The following is an 18,093-nucleotide window of genomic DNA, read 5'->3' as shown; positions in this document are numbered from 1 at the left end:
CCACAGAATCCTGTTGAAAGTTACTGAAAGCATCCATTCGCTATATTCCGATTCGCTATATCAGTTGCTTAACTGAAACAGCAGAATAAACTGCGATGCGTGGGAGTATTCCCGTTACAGCAGATCCTGATCACAATGGAGCAATTTTGTGACAGTGTGTGGATTTATTCAGATCAAAACCATGCCACATGTTAATGCCATATTTTGCCACGGAACAAGGTACAGTACAGACACTGTCCGGTAAAATTTGCTACGTTCAAAGGTTTAACTTTCATAACAGTCATGTGGGTTAAGAGGACGCAACCTACACAGATGTGGCTCATATTTCTTGAGAAAAACGTATAATGATGGCTTAGGGAAATTCACAAGATCAAAATCGGGACCCAGTAAAGCAAGCTTTGTGTTGTTTCAGGCCATCGCCGTTAAAATATAAACAATAACCAGGACCTTTTGCAATCATAAATTCAAACAGACAAGGAATTACAACAGCTCTCACACCGACACACACACATATACTAACAAACCCCAAACGTTATTGCAAATATGATATCTGTTACAGGAATATGTGTTAAGAGTGGCACAGTATTGTTATTGTTCATGCATAATAAATATGACAAATTGTATAAAAATATACACCTAAGCATCAGAGATGTGTCAGGATAAGAGAGGGAAAACAGGGGATACTGGCTCCACATTGTGCTCTAGGCTTCATCTTCGAACGTGCGCAGGTACGTCTTTAAGCTCAAGACATCGGTGTATACTTGGCCAGTGTTCCGGTAAAAGTCCAGGCCTGCAAGGATCTCGATGTCGCGCACACGTGACGTGTGCCTCTTCAGGACATCCTCTACCCACTGAGACTCCTCCTCTGAGCTCTAGCAAAGAAAACAGTAATGAAAGCAAGATGTGTCAAAGGTCACATATTGCAGCATTGAGACCTTATTTCTCTGTATTTTTCTGAACTGTTGAACATTAGAAGATGGAGAACCTGTAATTTTGGGCAACAGCTGGTGCTGATTTGCTTGAGGCTAATTTCAGGGGAAAGAAACTAAGTAAAACCTTTGTGGTATTTTGGACTTTCTGTAGGCTTTTCTCTTTATTAAAAAAATACAAGTATGTAATATGCTAATTAACTATATAATGGCATCACTACAGACAAATTTATCTCACGATTGCAGAACTAGTACACGTTATCTAAGATGTCAACCAGATAGTCCCCATCCAGCACAACCTCTTTGGAAAGTGAAGTTATTGTAATTGTGAAACACGGTGACACAATTACACAATGTGTCCTCTGCATTTAACCATCACCTTAGTGAACAATTGGCGTTTCGGGATTCGAACCCACAGCCTTCCAACTGCAAGTCCGCCTCCTTACCCGCTAGGCCACCACTGCCCCAACCAGTGTTTCCACTTGTGCCTCGTTGTGTCCTCGCTGATAACCTCAGTGTGTCCTGTCCTAACCCTGCGTGCTCTACCGCAAGACAATCTACTGGTCTGGCTGTGCTGCAGCAGCCCAATAAGGCTTCACTGTTCTGCCCACACAACATTCTTGACTGACATGGGAAATCCACACTGAGCAAAACGTTTGTAATACGTGACTTAATTAAAACCCTCCAATCAATGCAAGGTCACCTGAATATACACGCGAGTAACAAGAAACCACCATTGAACAATTTGAGAACCAGGAAACAGGCAAAAACAGGAGCCTACTAGTCAAGGTTGTAACAGTCTGTTATGCTGCAGTAAAAGTTCAAAGCTTATAAAATGTTATACGATAAAGAGAATAATTTAAACATAGGAACTACAACCACTTCAACTTCAGAGACCTCGAAGATAGCTTGTTGGTGAGTGGGCTGAAGCACTTTTGGACTGTAATCACTTTGTCTCCATACATTAATCATAGTCAGACACAGTAAACTTTACATGCAGCTCTTAGATGTCCAAGCTAATTCTAATACACCAAATACACCTGAATATACCCAAAACAATAAAATGATAATTTTCTATTATAGTGCATTATTTTAGAATAAGGGAGAAAAAGGAAATACTGTCAAGGTAAGGGAGCTTATGATTTCATCAGTGTATAACAGTCCATTGCACTTCAGAGTTATTAATATGAAATATGAAAGGCCGGGAAAGTTGAACTGATCCTTAACTCAACTCAACATCCATCTGCTAGCATATTGACCAAAAAACATCTACAACTGTAAAAAAACATCACAGTTAATCAAGGTAAACAGGAAATAAATCAACCTTTTGCTATTTAAAAATAAATATGTATTGGTTTAAATTGTTACAATTACAAAATGGGTCACGAGTCGTACTAGAGCCCATATTGACTTCAACACATTCAGTTGTGCTGTTGGTGCCAAAATCAAGAACTCCTTCTAATCTGTAGTATGTATAAATCATTTATTTTATCGATATAATTCTGATGCTGTGTAATGAGTTGGGCATCCACGAATCAGTGTATTTGTGTACTGTGAGAAGAAAGAGAATGTGAATGATGTTTAGGTGCCGCCACTAATGTACTTCAGATCTGGAGCCAAGATATTGTGCATCTTGTGACTTCTTGCCATTTCGCTTAGACCTCAAGGAACTGTGAAACTTGTCACCTTTAAGTCACAATATGTCACCTTTTTATCTACAGAAAATATATGACATGACAATAGAAGAATTTGCCATACTCAATCTTGTATCCCTGAATTCTAAAATTGTGAGTTAACAGCTGGAGCCTGGATGTTCATTTCTTTCTCACCCTTCTTTTATCTCAGAATTGTGCCATTTTTTTTGCTTCTTGATTTCCTGTGACGTAAATTTAATGTAGTTACTCCCGAATGGATGAAGATGATTCAGCGCACTGCAATGTTATACAAACAGCTAATGAATCAGCGGTTTGCTGTTGCCAGCACGCGAACCGGCACTAGTTTTTACGTTTGACGCTAAAGCCTCTCTGTCACTCTACAAATGTTTATTGTGTTGAGAATGTACTGTATACTTCATTCGAGTGCTCTATCTTTTCTCTTGACAATGTATATATGTGGTTTAGAAGAGAGCTTTCTCATTTAACAGTTTACATTCAACGCTGGCCTTTTATAACTTTGTTTAAAAATGTTAATGCAGTGTTAGCATGTGAACAAAGGCCCATATTTTAACCGACCAAGATGACCTACTTACGTTGCAACTCTCACTGTTGTCCGGACGATTGGGCAGAATAAAGGAGAATACGTCAAGAGGCCCGTCGCATGTCTCTGTTGTCTGGTTGAACTCCTCACAGCTGGTTATGATGGAGAAGAAATGAGTGGGGATAGGGACGGGTCCTTCTGAGTTCCTGCAACACAGATGTGGTGGGGACACAATTTGTCACGCTTTTTGGTAATGTTTCACCAGTGATATACTAGGAGTGTAACAGTACACACAAGAAAACGCTGTTTAGGTATCTCCGTTCAGTATTAAACAGTGCCAGTATTAAACTGTTTATGGCTCTTAAAAGGTGCCTGTCAATACAGAAAGTAAAAATAGCTGCATGTTGCTGCAGAAAGTAAATTAAATTTTAATCTCAGGTAAATATTCAGTCATTTAAAAGTCTTAATTACAGTGCAAATTTAGAAACTGATCAACACAAAGAGTGTCTCAAAATATAGCTTTGGACATTATTCCTTACTTTTGAATGTCATTTCTGTGATAAAAATCTGGAATTTTGTTTGATTATGGTTGATGAATGTGTTCTTTGCATGTGAAAATCTTTGGATCGATTTGATAAGAGGCTCCATGGGGCATTTCAATGAAATGGGTAGGGGGTTCTTGCTTACTCTTTGATTTTGTCAAGGTTGTCTCTCAGGCCATCAAAGTCATGGTCAAAGATGGGTCCACTCACAACGTTGATAGTGTTTAACTCATCAGCATAGCGTCTCAAAAACGTCTCCTGCAGGTACCTCCAAATCTCTGGTTAAAGAGAGAGCATATCCTCATCTTGTGAAAGTGCATGCTCTCTATTTGTCATGTGCACACAATGAAATGTGACTTCAGCCCATTGTGATGTTAGTGCCTGTACAAAATATGCCCTACATCACATCACATACATGTTTTGTACTGCACAGAGCAGTAAGAGTGCTGGCTGGTTTCAGGAGGTGAAACTGCCTGACCAGCTGACCACAGTGCTGGCAGAGAAGCGAGGGAATCACATCCAGGTTGCTCCACACACTATTGCCTTGTTTGTGAATGTGTTGAAGTGTAAGGGCAGTGCTGGCCAGGAAGACATGTTTCCAAAGAGAGGACAATGAGTGCCAGCCTCCTTTGGGAACCCCCTGTTCTTGTGTAGAGCATTCAGGCTTGAGCTAATCAGGATGCCGTCAGTCTCTCATTGTCACTGTGGTCACTACTCTGCATAGTACCAGGCCCACCAGAAAGGTTGGTGATTTATTTAGTAGATGCAATGTTCATAAGAAAACATGCCCCTGACCAAAAAACTATTAAAAGAAATACTCACTCTTGAAAGCACGGTACATTGGAACAGTGTTGGTAATCAAAGATGCTTCATACTTTGATTCGGGAGATGGGGCCAGTTCTGTAGATAGAAATTAGTTTGGATTTTAATCAGCATCAAAAATCATTGATTTTTAAACACCCGTCTGATTAAAAATGCTGTCTTTTATCAACTAAAGATGTCTGTAGTACAAGCCAGTGTCTGCACTGTAATACAGGAAAAGCTTATTATACTAATAAGAATCTGTGAGGTAATGTAAAACAGAAAAAACTTACAGATATTAGTTTATCAAATTTGTAAATTTGTATTTTGTAAAAACTGTTATTTAGACTTGCTTTTCTAAATAACTTTGGAACATATTCTGAGAAAACAGATAAGCAATAATATTTCATATGACTGGTAAAATGATGGTGATGAAATGGAGTGGGTGTTTAACCTGGCGGATAGAGAAAGCCGAAGGAGAGCTCCTGGTCCTTGGTGTAAACTGTGCAGGTCTGATTAATGCTTAGGGGAATTCGGACATCTGCTCTCAAGCAGTCATTTACAGGCAAAGGAAGAGGCGTGCTGTCTACCTGGAAAAGAATCCTTTCATTAAGAATGGCCCCTTCATTCTTGCTATAAACAAAGTAGGAGCTGCTTTTCTTTCCGAACTGATTTCGAGTAAACAGAAACAGGATCTGTAATGGTAATTATTTCAGCATTAAATCTGTCAGGGTTGTGTACAGCCATCGGAATGTCAGCTCTGTGGCAAACAGTGTTTTTTTAATGACTTTACAGTTCTGTTTTTCATGAAAAAATACAGGCAAACAGTGCTATAGTGTTCCTGAGAAGCTCAGCACTGATTTGTTTCAGTGAGCATGCAGAACATGCCATACCTGTTTGGACATAGTATACGACGTCCACAGAGGCATAGCCAACTCCTCGCTGTAAGCACTCATGAAATTAAGGTGTTGCAGAAGGGTGTATTTTGTAGAAAACAGAACAGCTGGTCGACCATATGGAAGATTAATACTTTCTGTGAAGAACGAAAACATTATGAACATAGGAACATGCAAAAATAACAGCAATGGCAATATTTGAGTAAGAATTAATATCCCACAATACTGTTGCAATATGTATTATTTTATTGAAAGACAATATAGTATAACATTTATCAATATTTAATAAACTGACCATCAACAGCCTGGTTGGTTGGTTGATTATTCTCCTCGACTTCATTCTGCAAAAGAAACACCAATGTTCAATATTTAAACAAAGCATGATTTCCAGAAGGGATTTTTCCTTTCAGGACAAAAACATTTACGGTGCCACTAAAAACAAGTAAAAAAAAAATTTAATAAAGCATTTAAATGGCAGCTTCCTGATATTTGTGCAATAATCAACATAGAATCCATTTCTCCTGTTACAACGTGGCCACCCCGTAATTGGCCTGAATTCAGATTTAGCACGATTTTCAGAAAAGGCACTCATACACATGCTTACACTGCCCCCTAATGGCGAGACTGTGAACTGCACCGACCTCATCAACGCAGCTACATCCCAGGTTGTAAACGGCAACAGGAGGCGGCGTTATGGGTGAGGGGGTGGACACTTCCTCTGGCATAGTCGGGGTGTAAGGTGGATTTTTCAACATATTGTTCAGGCTGCCACGCGTTCCGTTATTGGGGGCGGGTGTCAAGCCTAAAAGATCTAAAATATAAGAAGTAACAACTCAAAAGCCAGGAAATCGGCAGTGATATACTGGCATGTGCCTTTTAACATGATTAATTTAGCTGTAAATTTAACCAGAATAAAGGGTCAGGTCTTACCACACATGACATTGTACAGCTCAATGTTTTCAAAAGCTGGCACTTTAGTCTGAAACTTAAAGCTGGGTCCAAACCCCAAAAAGATTGTCTGGGGGAAAAGATAGGTAAATTAAATCAATGTAATGCATTAAACACATTAGGTGACAAGTAGGTGAGAATGAATGCTATGAACACTACCTGCATGCTTTTAATTTTGTTGTCAAAGCCATGGTCACCATAAAATCCACAAGCGCTGCCAGAAAGCCTTTTATCAGGAGGTTTGCTAAAAATCAGTCAGCAACTTTTCAATGATTCATATGTTTATAGAAAAAAAAACGTGTTGTCAGTACTAACATTTCACACTTTTATGACCATGAAAAGACGAAATGAATTACAAGTAGTCACTCACGTCGTTTCCAAAGCTAATGCTAACTGTTAGCAGCTAGGCACGACTTACATTTACGCTCACTGGAATTTCCTCTATTTCTGTTACAGATGACGTCAAAACGCCATTTAACTCTGACACACACCTGGCCACGTGCCATTTTGGCTGCATCAGCAGGTGCACGTCCTCTATCCTGCGGTTGTTGGCGTAGTGGAGGCGCTTGGGCAGATGCTGCTTCAGGTAACTCTTGAAGTGCTGGTTGGGCATTTTACACTGAGAACACGAAAGCCATGGATTACTACAGCCTACAAAGTGTTCAAGGTTTAATGCTTGTGGAAAACAGGACTTACTGTGAGGTTGGCCACTACTTCTTTTGGGTCAACTGAAAAGGGATAGAAATAACAAAACAGTTCATTCTTTGTATATTAGCTGCAATAAAATACAGTAAAGTAGTTGCAGACAATTGCAATTAAACCGGCTGTTTCTTTAAAATTGAATGAACAAAAAAGGACGCAATGAAATTCAATGAAAAATGACATTTCATTTGCAAATGATTATTCAGTTGTTCATATCTGATATAAAGCCTAGTCATTGTAGTTGTCTGTTATGCAGTGTTGCAGATGTAATCGTAATATGAGCATACAATATAGGCACCTTGCTTAAACTTTAAATGCTTGCTTAAACTAAAAATGCAAAAACTAACCTTGTAACATTGTAGCATATACAACTATCATGCTAACTTACATCTTGCCGTGCGGTTTTTGGGACGAATTCTGCCTGAGGATCCCTGGACAAGGTGGAGCTCTTCCACATTCGTAAGATAAGAGGTCAGGTATTCGGTTCTGTCACAATGAGCCTCCTCCATACCTCCAAACAACAAAAAGACAAATATAAATGGTACATGTAACTTTATGTATACGACATTTATTATAAAGACACTAACCATAACAGGGAATAATTACTGTACAACTTACAGCATTAACACAAAGATCCTTATAATTAATTGTAATGTTCAATACCGTGGTCTCCCACCAGAATGATGTTGACGCAGCGATGTAGATTCATCTGTTTCAGGCCATTCATGAGCTGACCAATGATGTTGTCGATCTCCTTCAGAGGGTTGTCTAGCTGTGTTAAGCAAGACGGAGGAACTGTGAATCTAAGGCTGGCAAGGAGATGCTGTCAGACCACATTGAATTAGCAATTAGTCAAGAACCTCACCTCATTGCTGAGTGGCCCGAGCCGGTGGCCAAATGTATCAGGTTGCTCTGAATGGACAGCATAAACATACGGCCTGTAACAAACAAGCAATTCACATGTAATTACGCCTTGTCGGTTTATATGCAGAATGAAGGATGCCTTTAAATCAAAACATTGATTGCTAGACATTTTGGTTGCTTTTCTTAATAGACAAAAGCCAGACCTTTCTTCTTCAGGCAGATGGAGCCAATGCAATATTGTCAATATTCTTCTCTCCAGAGGAATTACCCTGACAAAACCAACCAGAAGTTAAGGTAAGACCACTTTAATACAAATTCTTATTTCTATTCATACCAAATCTTTAATATTGTAAAATGTTTAGTTTCTGCCATTATAAGATTTGAATTTACCAATGACTTGTTAAAGGTCCCTTATTATGATTTTTTTTTTTTTTGCATTTATATCGGACTTAGTGTTCCCCTAATACTGTATCTGAAGGCTCTTTCTGAAATTAACAGCCTTGGTCCACTTTTAGCCAGTCCCACAATTAGATTTTTTCCAGGACGTGTGTGCAGCTTTAAATGCTAATGAGGAGGAGAGAGGCCGGACGAGGAGGAGAGCGGCCTATAGAAGTGAGCGGGCATTCATGGAAATGACGTGTCAGTGTTTTTAAAAAAAAAAAAAAATTAACTTACTGTGACAACACTAAAAAAACATATCAGCGAGCAACTGCAATGCGTATTAATGTTAAATAATCTCACAGTGAAATTTTCACAATAGGGGACCTTTAATTAACTAAATTACTTGTTGTTTTTGCAAATGTAATGCTCTTAACCTTAAAAAAAACACAAGGACATGCTGCCTCAGTGTAACACAGTGCTTTCGAAACAAATGCATGCAACTCTGCACCTCACAGAGGGCTTTCAAAGCTCAATGGCCCCTCAGTGTCTGTGTCCTGTGTGCAGCCATTGTCTGCGTGGACGGCTTGAGGGGCTATGCCAGCATGTGCTTGTTAAGTCATGTGCCTGTCAGTCCCCTCTGACTCAGTTACATCCCATGCTTTTTAAACATCTGTATATTGAAACCCAAAAATATGTCATACGGCGCTCAGTGTAACCTGATGCCACGATGCAACATTTCAGTCGACCGCTGTGATATACTGTTTTTATTATGGTGCTTAATGAACTCACCATGGCCAGAAGAAAGTGCCTGCTTTGACCCCTTGTTTAGCAGCTGTAATCCAAATCTAACAATAAAATCCAGAAAAGAGCCCTTAAGACAAAACAGAACACTCATGCCTGAGTACGTCCATAAAAAAAATTACTATTATATAAAAATTGCTTTGAGGATTAGTGGCCATAATGATCCAACTCAGTGGGGAGTACACTCATTAGACCGTAATTGAAAGGCCTGGCACGGTATGTACAGAATGTAAAAATAACGGTTAATCTTGCATGATTGACATTTGCTTGGCACTCACCGGCTGCCCGCCCCACCAGCGATGATTCAGCTTCTCTCTGCCCCTCAAATTAAAGTTCGCATCAAAGACAGGGTCATGCATGGAGTTGCAAACTATGCCATGGGACTCCGGATAGAGGCCCTAGACCAAAGACAAAGAATGTATGGTAAGGTGGCACTGGGCAAAACTGGTGAGACAGAAAAATTTTAACACTCGCTCTTGTTGCTAGGGAGACAAGTGCTATTCCAAGGTTCAGCATGAATAATTAAAGGAGAGATGGTCCTGCTAGGACGTACCGTAGCAAGAGTGTACAAGTTAGGGAAGGTTTTCGATGGGTACATTGGTCTCATATATGAGGCATGGGTACCACAGGTTCCTGTCAAATACAAAATCTACAGTTAAAATGCATTATGCAACATAACCAATGCAAATTAAAATTTGAATAATTGTGTCAACAGTAGACAATTAACAAATATTTTTCTTCTATATCTATAAATCAAGAGAGAGAAGCATGAACAGCCCAACAAAGTCGACAAATATCAATTATAACCAAGTTGCGGTAAGTGGTGTGCTGTGATTTAAATTTTTTTGAAAATCCCTTGTGTATACACTGAGCTACAACTCAGCTATTCTATGCTAATAATCTTTCATCCAAAAATCCCTCTTTCTACTACACAGCTGAAAACAGTTTCAGTTCAGAGTGTTGCACACTTACTCAGTTTCTCCATGTTAGGAATGATTCCCCTCCCCTTCTTCAAGTATGATGCACGGAACCCATCCAGTGACAGCATGATAAGAGGTGGACGGATGAAACTGCACAGAGTATAATAGAACATCTTTTATCACTATTATCCGTCTCATGTTAGAAAATATACAGTACGTCAACAGTAACAGCAAACACTCTTTACGCCCCTAAGAGATCACTACAGAGACTGAAAGTCTATAGACTATGTCTACAGTATTTTATCAAGCGTCACCTACAGTACATCCAGATGTGTAGAGCACATTGCATGATGGAAATTTCATTGCATTGACTAAATACATTGCTGTTCATGTAAAACAAATTTGAACATATTTTTGATTCACAAACTGCATCCAATGTTCACAGTAAAAGCGAATGAATCACACGTATTGTAAAAGTTCAAAACCAAAACCAATTTTAGAAATTAGAGGCATTTGGCTCTGTAGTTAATGAAAGTTAATGAAAGTAAAAGTCTTTTTTTTTTTTTCATTTAGACCACACACTCTCACCCTGCAGGGCATTCTGGGCTCTGGATCTCCTCACAGTCCCCTTCCAACCAAGGAGTGTCACCTGACACCGGGACACAAAACACCACACACATGGTAAGCATTCATCCTCCACACTCGACACGGCGCAGTCCACAGGGTCTGGAGACGGCTCACCTTTGCATTGTGCCTTGTAGTTTGTGCAGCAGTCCCCATTCTCAAGACAGTCCTCTGAGCAGTGGCACGCGTTGTTCTCGTCCCTCTCCTCGCCACACCGGTCCACAGTGCATTCAAAGCCCCCAGCTGACAGCGGCAGCGCAGATAACCAATTTGATATAAAGCGTGCATTGAGCGGCATGAGAAAAGTGGCGAGGAAACGGTAAATACCAGTTTTCAAACAGTACTCATCGAAGTCCGTGCAGCAGCTGTAGTAGGTTTTACAGAGGTTGTCACAGCGGCAGTTTGGTGGCTCAGCCTCATCCAGCTCGAAGCATCTGTCCTTGCATGATCCCTTCAAGTGTATCACAGGGGAGTCTGGAACTGCAACAATCAGATGCATATTAATGCATGCATAAAAATGAAAACATGAAAAAAATATTTTTAAAAAGTTGAGCAATATTGCCGCAGATTGTGTTCTTGTGATTCAAAGAGCCGCACGACGCCTCAGCTTTTCGCCTTTGAGGAAGAATTTGAGGAAAGAAAAAAAATCTTCACCTTTCGTTCGCGATGGAGAGTCGTCGCCATCGGATCGTCCTGCTTGAAACACATATCCCCAACAGACTCTGGACCCAGAAAGGAGTGTGAAGAGAACTATCACCTGATGGATGGAATATAGGTTATGCTGATGCAACCCTACCTTGAACAGTCATACTCATGCAGAGCACAGGGGGGCCAATTCTGACCAGAAGGTCAGAAATGACCAACAAATACGGTTTCCTTTGGATTCGTTGGACACCCAACAGGCCCACATCTACACGTATTACTGCGCATAATTAAACCCTGGCCATACAATAATGCAAATGTATACAAAGCGGTCTAATGGCGGTCCGAGGTTTTTAAAAGTGCAAAAGTTCTCGTTTGTTTTATTGTATAACCAACAGGGGAGCCCTTGCACAATAAGATAAAATATTAATCATTAGCTAAATGAGCGCGACTCTGTCCCTCCCTGATCCACGGACGCCCGTTCGGCACGTAACGCCTGGCCGCGTCGTTAATCGCGCTCGCAGCGCGCTACCGGGAGGCCGGTTCCGGCGCGATCTCACCGAGCGTCCTGGCACCATGTTCCGGGAAGACGCGCAGCGCTCCTGCGGCGGTCCGGGCGGCGTGCACTTCTGACCGATGTGATCGAGCGGCCGCGGGCGCGCGCCTTGTTTACCCGTCCGGCCCCGGCGAGCCAATGAGGGGGCGAGCTCGGCCGCCGCGAGACGAGCGCCGCGGCCCCCCACTCCCACTCCCACGCCCACGCACGGACTATAGACGCGCGGGCAGAGGTGGACGGCAAAGCGGGAGGGGGGTGGGCTCAAGGTCACGGAGGAAAAAAATGAATAAGTATATAGGATGCAGCCCCCTGTCCCGTGGAATCCAGCTCTAACCAGCTCAAGCTGGCCAGACCCCCGTGGACAGCTCCACTGCTTTGACTCTGATTCTTCTCCTGCTGCTGTTTCTTACTGTGCAATAAACTCACTTATTGGCTCTTAACTCTTACACAATGTGCAATGCTGCTGCAGCCATTACTACGTACTTGTTTTTATTTATACTCATAAATGTATGTATGTCTCTCTGTGCACTACTTGTATGTCTTTCCCTCTGTGCAGTTGTAAGCAATCTGATTCAGATTTTTTGTCTGTTTAGTGGAACCAGCAACTCAAAACTTGGCCCAACTGGCAATGCCAAGCAGAAGAGAACATGTGCTGAATGCACGTTGAGGAATACGCTGAACCAGGATGAAGACACCCGAGGAGCCGTCCACATTGAACAAAGATGAAAAGCGCAAGAATACAAAAAAAAAGGAGGCCGTTCCCTAGAACATCAGTAAAAAGGAAGAACATTCAGGAACTCTGAGACACGTTCTTCCAGGCCACATGCACACCTAATTGCAACAGCGAAGTTCCCTTCGCTGGAAAATGCAACTCTGCACATAACGCACACGTGATTTTTGCAGAAAGAGGTGTCGCTACACCTCACCCACCAATCAACCCACAAATCTTCAAGTGTCTTAAAGTGTCAAGAATTTTCAGTACAACCTTTAGAAGAAATTAAAGGCTAGTTGTCCAGTTACGGAAGAAAAAGTCCATAACTGCACAACGAATGCTTAAGAAAAACCTCTGTTGCTTTTATGCTGGTTATAGCAAATCAAAAATTATGCTGACCGTGTTGTTTTGCTCACAAAGCCATACAGCGATGTCACAAGACAGTGGGAGTGGGAGTATTTCCTCAACCGTAACCCTCTCGTGGCCACTTCAGTAAAAATCTTAACTGCTTTACTTTTACAGAATGTGTGACAAACGCTTCACAAGCAAAAACATTAGGATTTCATCCTGGTGTGAAGATGCTGGATCAGCATATGTGGGTATCAGGCAGATAAAGGAAGTGTTTTGCCAGGCATTAAACGTCCTCAACGTCTCGTTTTCAAAAAGGAAAAAAAATAAAAGCTTAATTCAAAGAGTGAAACATTCAGAGGCAGAGAATATATTGTATCGAACAGGTCTATCAGGCTTCAGTATTGATTTGTCTGGGTGTTGCCCCACGTCCACCAGAGACTGACAGGAAGAACATGGTTGACGTCCCAAAACCTGCAGGATATCTAGCTGAACTCGTTTTTTTTTTTTTTTTTTTTGCAGATGAGTTTCAGATTGATTTTGCTTCACCTTAAAGAGCTCCAAACAGTTTCAGAAGCCCGCACTATCCATAATCCAAGCGTCAAGTCATCTTCCGAATAGTTTAAATTACATTCCTTTCTGATGTTACTTTGTGGGCTGATGGCTGAAACCACTACACCCGAGAAAAAAAAAACCCTGTCATTTATTTCACAAACGAACTGATTATCTTGAATTATAATTTACGGCATAGTTTCAGATATGTAAATTAGGGGTCATCTTTACAGCCTGAAATGTTGTGACCTTTGACCTACAAATATCTACCTGTTTACAGAGGGAGGAAATATGACATTTCTTGTCTGAAAAACATAGCCACTAATTAAGTGCAGCAACAAACACGATATAGGGTAGTTAAGACACTGTTAAATTACACACAGTTCGCACGTGTGCGGTATGCAAGAAAAGTCCTCTGAATGTTGGTGGAATAAGTCAAACATACAGCTTTAACAAACCATGTGAATAACAGTCCGCAAATTACTGCGAATATTGTTATTTTCTACAATTTCTGTGTTAATCCTGTCTGAAGACAAAGTTGTGCAGGCACTTTTGCACTTTGGCCAGGGTTTATGCAAATATTGACTTCCTAAAGTGCATACACAAAAATCACATGTAAAAACATTTAAGAACTTTAATGGAAGGTGTGGGCTTTTGTGCTTCATGTGATATCATTTTGTTAAACATCATGATACATAGAAATCATTCATAATTTTAGCAATTCTGAGCAATTCTGTGTAGCTGTGTTACTTTTTTAGCTTTCATGATCACAAAGACAGCTATCAATACATTCCCCAGAAATGTTGTCTTGGACATTAGCCATCCCATGGGGATTCAGCCTCAAGTCAACACATCGTGGACAAAGTGCCCCGAAGTAACTCAAGTGCATCAGTTGACTTTTAAAAGCCGTCTGAAAGAACATTTTAGTGCAGTCAGCTTACACAGGTCACACAGTCACATTCTGTGGAGGCTTACACAGTCTTTCATTGTTTTCCCGGCCACCCTGGCTTCTTCACTGTTTTGTCTGTGTGAACCGTCCTTGTGAGGTCCTTCTAGGAAATGAAAGCTCCTCAGTCTCTCCAGAGCTGCGCTGTTGACGGCGACGCGTGCTCCTCTCCGCTTCCTGATGTCCACTATCAGTTCCTTGGCCTTTGTGAAGTTGAGGGTGAGGTGGTTTTCCTGGCACCAGTGGGTCAGGATGATAACTGCACGCCGTCTCATCGTCGTTGGTGATGAGATCCATGGTTATGTCGTCTTTAAAAGTGGCCCTAAATGAGTGGCCCTGCAGCCGTGGGTGTAGAGAGAGCACAGAAGAAGGCTCAGTACACACCCCTGTGGCGCGCCAGATATAGATGTACTACTGTACATAAAATTATTAGAAATTATTATGCCCCCATAGGGTGAAGAAGAAGAGCTACAGAAAATCTGAATAATTCGAGCATTTGTAATATTGCTAGCCTAATGTTAAAATTGCCAACAATCACAAAAACAGAAACAGAAGAAAACGGAAGCTTTAAAACAGCCAGAATATTTTTAAAAGAGGCTTTGTGGAATTTGTCTTCTCCTAGTGGCAGGAAAGGGAGGATCACCTCGTCCATATAATCAATTCCCTTTCACATGCTTCTGTTAGTGAAAGAACCTCAGCCGTTATTTCTGGAATTCGGTAGTTTGTAAGCCATTATCTGTGTAGAGGAGTTGTTAACTGAACTTAGTTAGCTGACTGGCCCTTTCCTGGTAAACAATGACCTCATCATTATTATTTAGCGAATGCATTGAAACGTAGCACCCTGTCAACATAGGGAAGGGTGATCAATGCCCCCTGTTTCCCTCTCCTCTCAGACATTCCAAGCATCTTATCACATATGTCTATTGATGGCCCATTGGCTGCATGCAGAGACTTGCCAGAGCAGGATCCATCTTACTCTTCCCCATGGTCAAGACTGTACACTTGCATGCCTTCGATATCCGATTGCAGGATGTTACGAGATATTTTATGAATTCCTTTGTTGGCCATTGGTCAGATGGGTGCGTGGACAGATTTTTTGTAACCGGATAATTTTTTTGCGTATTTTTAGCGTATTATCTTTATCGAACCTACTGCAACCAGATACCCCAAACTGTTATTTACTTTAAAAGCCTTTATGCCAGATCTACTGAGCTCAGTAGGAAAATCTGATGTCTGTGCAAGCATTAGCAACCTGAGCGATAACAAAATGACCTCTAACTACTAATAACACAGAGCACAACCTCCACAATGAAAAAGAGAATAATAGAAAATTGCATACGAGTCAAAAATGGAGCGCAACTAATAAATTATTAATATCTCCGGTTGTAACCATGCAACTGAGTACAGATATATTAGAATTGCTATGTGGCTTCAGACATTAATGATTGCTCTGTGTCTTACATACTGGGCAGTGGAAAAACACCACTGATTCCAGCCCTGCTCAATTGAGGATGAACCATTCCATCTCTCTTCCGTAGCCGTTATCTGTACTTTTCTGATAGCCTAGCAACAGGGCATGCCGGTCCCTCCCACCCTTCTTAGATGGCTGCAGTGTTTGCTCTCTAGTTTAACATTTACACTGGCTCAACGCAAAGGCTGTTGATAACACGTACCTTTCAGATTCTCCTGGCTGTTCTATGCTGGCAGATCTGGGGAGCACGGAAGGATGGGACCCTGTACTGCTCGTAAGTGCCACCTGTTCACCACGCTTGAGGATAAGGACAAGCTTTTCTGCTATCTACACATTGTGTGTTCGATTTGAGTATGCTACCAGTTGACCACGTCAAAGGTACGGCTTGATGACCGTGTGAATGGCCATGAAGCCAAGGTTTACCGGGCGAAATCCTTTACTAACAGTATCTGTGATGCCAACATGAGATTTTGGTTTTGCTCAGCCTAATAGAACTTTCCTTCTCAACTTCTAGTTTTTACTCTGTACATAAAACATAATATAGAGATTTGGATTTTAAAACTGATTTTAGTATGAACTATCTTATTTATTATTAATTCTCATATTATTACTATAGTGTATAATTCCCTTTGTGATCAAATCTTGGCAGTTTTTCTTTATTTCAGACTTGGAATTCAATTGCATATATTATAATCAAATCATGTTCCTTTACCCAATGTTTTTACACATCAGTCACTCCATCCAAGCAGTTAAAAGCAGCATCTAGGGGGCAGCGTCGTGGTGCTACAGGTGAAGGAAGGTACCATGGTAGTTCTCCCGTGCTAAGCAATCCAATGTCAGGTAAGAAAAACCCAAAAAGATGGTCTTCTTTCAAAATGCCAAAATCTTATTGTTTTATTTATTTATTCCAACTGTAGTACTCAAGAAACATGTGAGTCCAGAGGAACTTCAGGCACCAGGAGGCCCTTACATTAAGAAAACGTTCACCGTATGTGCAAACAGCAATGCTTCCCTTGCAGTAGTCCTTCATGCATACTGTTTACAGCTGAAAATCTGTTTGCTGAAATGAGCAATGGGCCGTTTGTGTCGGCGTGTATCAATAATATGCATCCTGATGCAGATTGTGGGCGATGCTGTGGGCTGGGGATTTGTGGTGAGAGGAACTAAGCCTTGTCACATCCAGGCCGTGGACCCTCGTGGCCCAGCAGCTGCAGTGGGAATGAAGGTGAGAACTAGGCATTGGCTTTATCTCTGAAATATATAACTGAGCATGTATGAATGTATTTATTCAGTTCATTTTGGCATTTAAGGTGTGCCAGTTTGTAGTCTCAATCAATGGGATGAATGTCCTCTCCATGGATTACCGCAAAGTCAGCAACCTCATCCTCACTGGTCCCCGCACCATTGTTATGGAAGTCATGGAGCATACAGACTGAAAAGTTTTCCAATAAATACCACACAATAAAAAAACACAGGTTTAAAACTACATGGCAAAGTAACATATTTCCCCATGTCATGTTTGTCATTTGATTGTTCCTATGTTTATTTTGTTTATATTTATGTCCAGGTTTTGTGGAGGTGGGGTAGGGCTGGACGAGGTCAGTTTCAGCGGGTGTCTTGAAGAGTGGGGTACCTTTAACTCTCATTTATATTTACATTTACAGCATTTTTCAGACACCCTTAATCACAGTGACTTACAATCAGTACATTTACATTTACAGCATTTATCAGACGCCCTTATCCAGAGCGACGTACAATCAGTAGTTACAGGGACAGTCCCCCCCTGGAGCAACTTAGGGTTAAGTGTCTTGCTCAGGGACACAATGGTAGTAAGTGGGATTTGAACCTGGGTCTTCTGGTTTATAGGCGAGTGTGTTACCCACTAGGCTACTGCCACAATACATCAACTCTCATCTCCACTCTTGCCCTATGCCACCTTGCTCATGAAGCTTCAGTGTCCATGATTTTGTACAGTCTATGTTTCACTGGTGCCTCCAAAACATTTATACCAGTTCACAATCAGATTTTTAAAAAGTTGATCAAAATAACTCTGAAGTGTGAGTTACTACAGTCCATAATTGGAACTGCTAAATAATAGTTTTTGCTGTTCACAAACATTTCAAATGTGTAAACTTTGTTTTTAACAGACTTTGCTATTTAGCTGTAACAGACGAGCACATCTGCCTCATTTGTTGGCTTGCATTTCTGCATTAGATTTATTGTGCATGCTCTGCAAAAATCTGCAAACAAGCTCCAGGCTCT

At 41.1% G+C, this 18,093-nt stretch overlaps 2 protein-coding genes and 1 long non-coding RNA gene across 3 annotated transcripts; 2 read left to right on the top strand and 1 right to left on the bottom strand.

The window, feature by feature from the left end:
• Window positions 1–144: 144 nt before the first annotated feature.
• LOC114770018 (ectonucleotide pyrophosphatase/phosphodiesterase family member 2-like) lies at window positions 145–12,052 on the bottom strand. The gene is made up of 25 exons (XM_028963601.1): window positions 11,807–12,052; window positions 11,259–11,361; window positions 10,932–11,084; window positions 10,722–10,847; window positions 10,569–10,629; window positions 10,033–10,130; window positions 9,614–9,693; window positions 9,339–9,458; window positions 9,049–9,104; window positions 8,082–8,147; window positions 7,880–7,952; window positions 7,678–7,786; window positions 7,403–7,525; window positions 7,009–7,040; window positions 6,804–6,931; window positions 6,472–6,556; window positions 6,295–6,382; window positions 6,006–6,175; window positions 5,660–5,705; window positions 5,362–5,501; window positions 4,923–5,058; window positions 4,490–4,567; window positions 3,813–3,945; window positions 3,178–3,331; window positions 145–872 (listed from the first exon to the last, which is right to left on the bottom strand). The coding sequence occupies exons 1-25, from the start codon at window positions 11,822–11,824 to the stop codon at window positions 702–704; spliced, it is 2,547 nt and encodes an 848-aa protein (XP_028819434.1). The 5' UTR covers window positions 11,825–12,052; the 3' UTR covers window positions 145–701.
• LOC114770019 (uncharacterized) lies at window positions 9,381–12,736 on the top strand. Its single transcript, XR_003743295.1, has 4 exons — window positions 9,381–9,483; window positions 9,819–9,876; window positions 10,554–10,661; window positions 12,396–12,736. It is a non-coding gene; the product is annotated as an uncharacterized LOC114770019 (long non-coding RNA).
• A 3,954-nt stretch (window positions 12,737–16,690) lies between these two features.
• Window positions 16,691–17,559, top strand: LOC114770615 (DEP domain-containing mTOR-interacting protein-like). The gene is made up of 3 exons (XM_028964654.1): window positions 16,691–16,819; window positions 16,952–17,056; window positions 17,142–17,559. The coding sequence occupies exons 1-3, from the start codon at window positions 16,691–16,693 to the stop codon at window positions 17,265–17,267; spliced, it is 360 nt and encodes a 119-aa protein (XP_028820487.1). The 3' UTR covers window positions 17,268–17,559.
• Window positions 17,560–18,093: the final 534 nt, after the last annotated feature.

The sequence above is a fragment of the Denticeps clupeoides genome, chromosome 20, assembly GCF_900700375.1.
Source record: "Denticeps clupeoides chromosome 20, fDenClu1.1, whole genome shotgun sequence".
NCBI classification, from domain to species: domain Eukaryota; kingdom Metazoa; phylum Chordata; class Actinopteri; order Clupeiformes; family Denticipitidae; genus Denticeps; species Denticeps clupeoides.
Note: the sequence above shows the minus strand (reverse complement) of the source record. Positions and strands in the feature narration are given on the sequence as shown.

Bases quoted from the DNA above. Each gene is read 5' to 3' on its own strand.
- LOC114770018 (XM_028963601.1), bottom strand. The intron at 5,706-6,005 runs GTCGGTGCAGTT...TTTCTTTTGCAG, and splicing joins GATGTAGCTGCGTTGATGAG to AATGAAGTCGAGGAGAATAA. The intron at 873-3,177 runs GTAAGTAGGTCA...TTTCTTTGCTAG, and splicing joins ACAACAGTGAGAGTTGCAAC to AGCTCAGAGGAGGAGTCTCA.
- LOC114770615 (XM_028964654.1), top strand. From the start codon at position 16,691: ATGGTCTTCTTTCAAAATGCCAAAATCTTATTGTTTTATTTATTTATT. The intron at 16,820-16,951 runs GTATGTGCAAAC...ATCCTGATGCAG, and splicing joins ACATTAAGAAAACGTTCACC to ATTGTGGGCGATGCTGTGGG. The intron at 17,057-17,141 runs GTGAGAACTAGG...TTGGCATTTAAG, and splicing joins CAGCTGCAGTGGGAATGAAG to GTGTGCCAGTTTGTAGTCTC.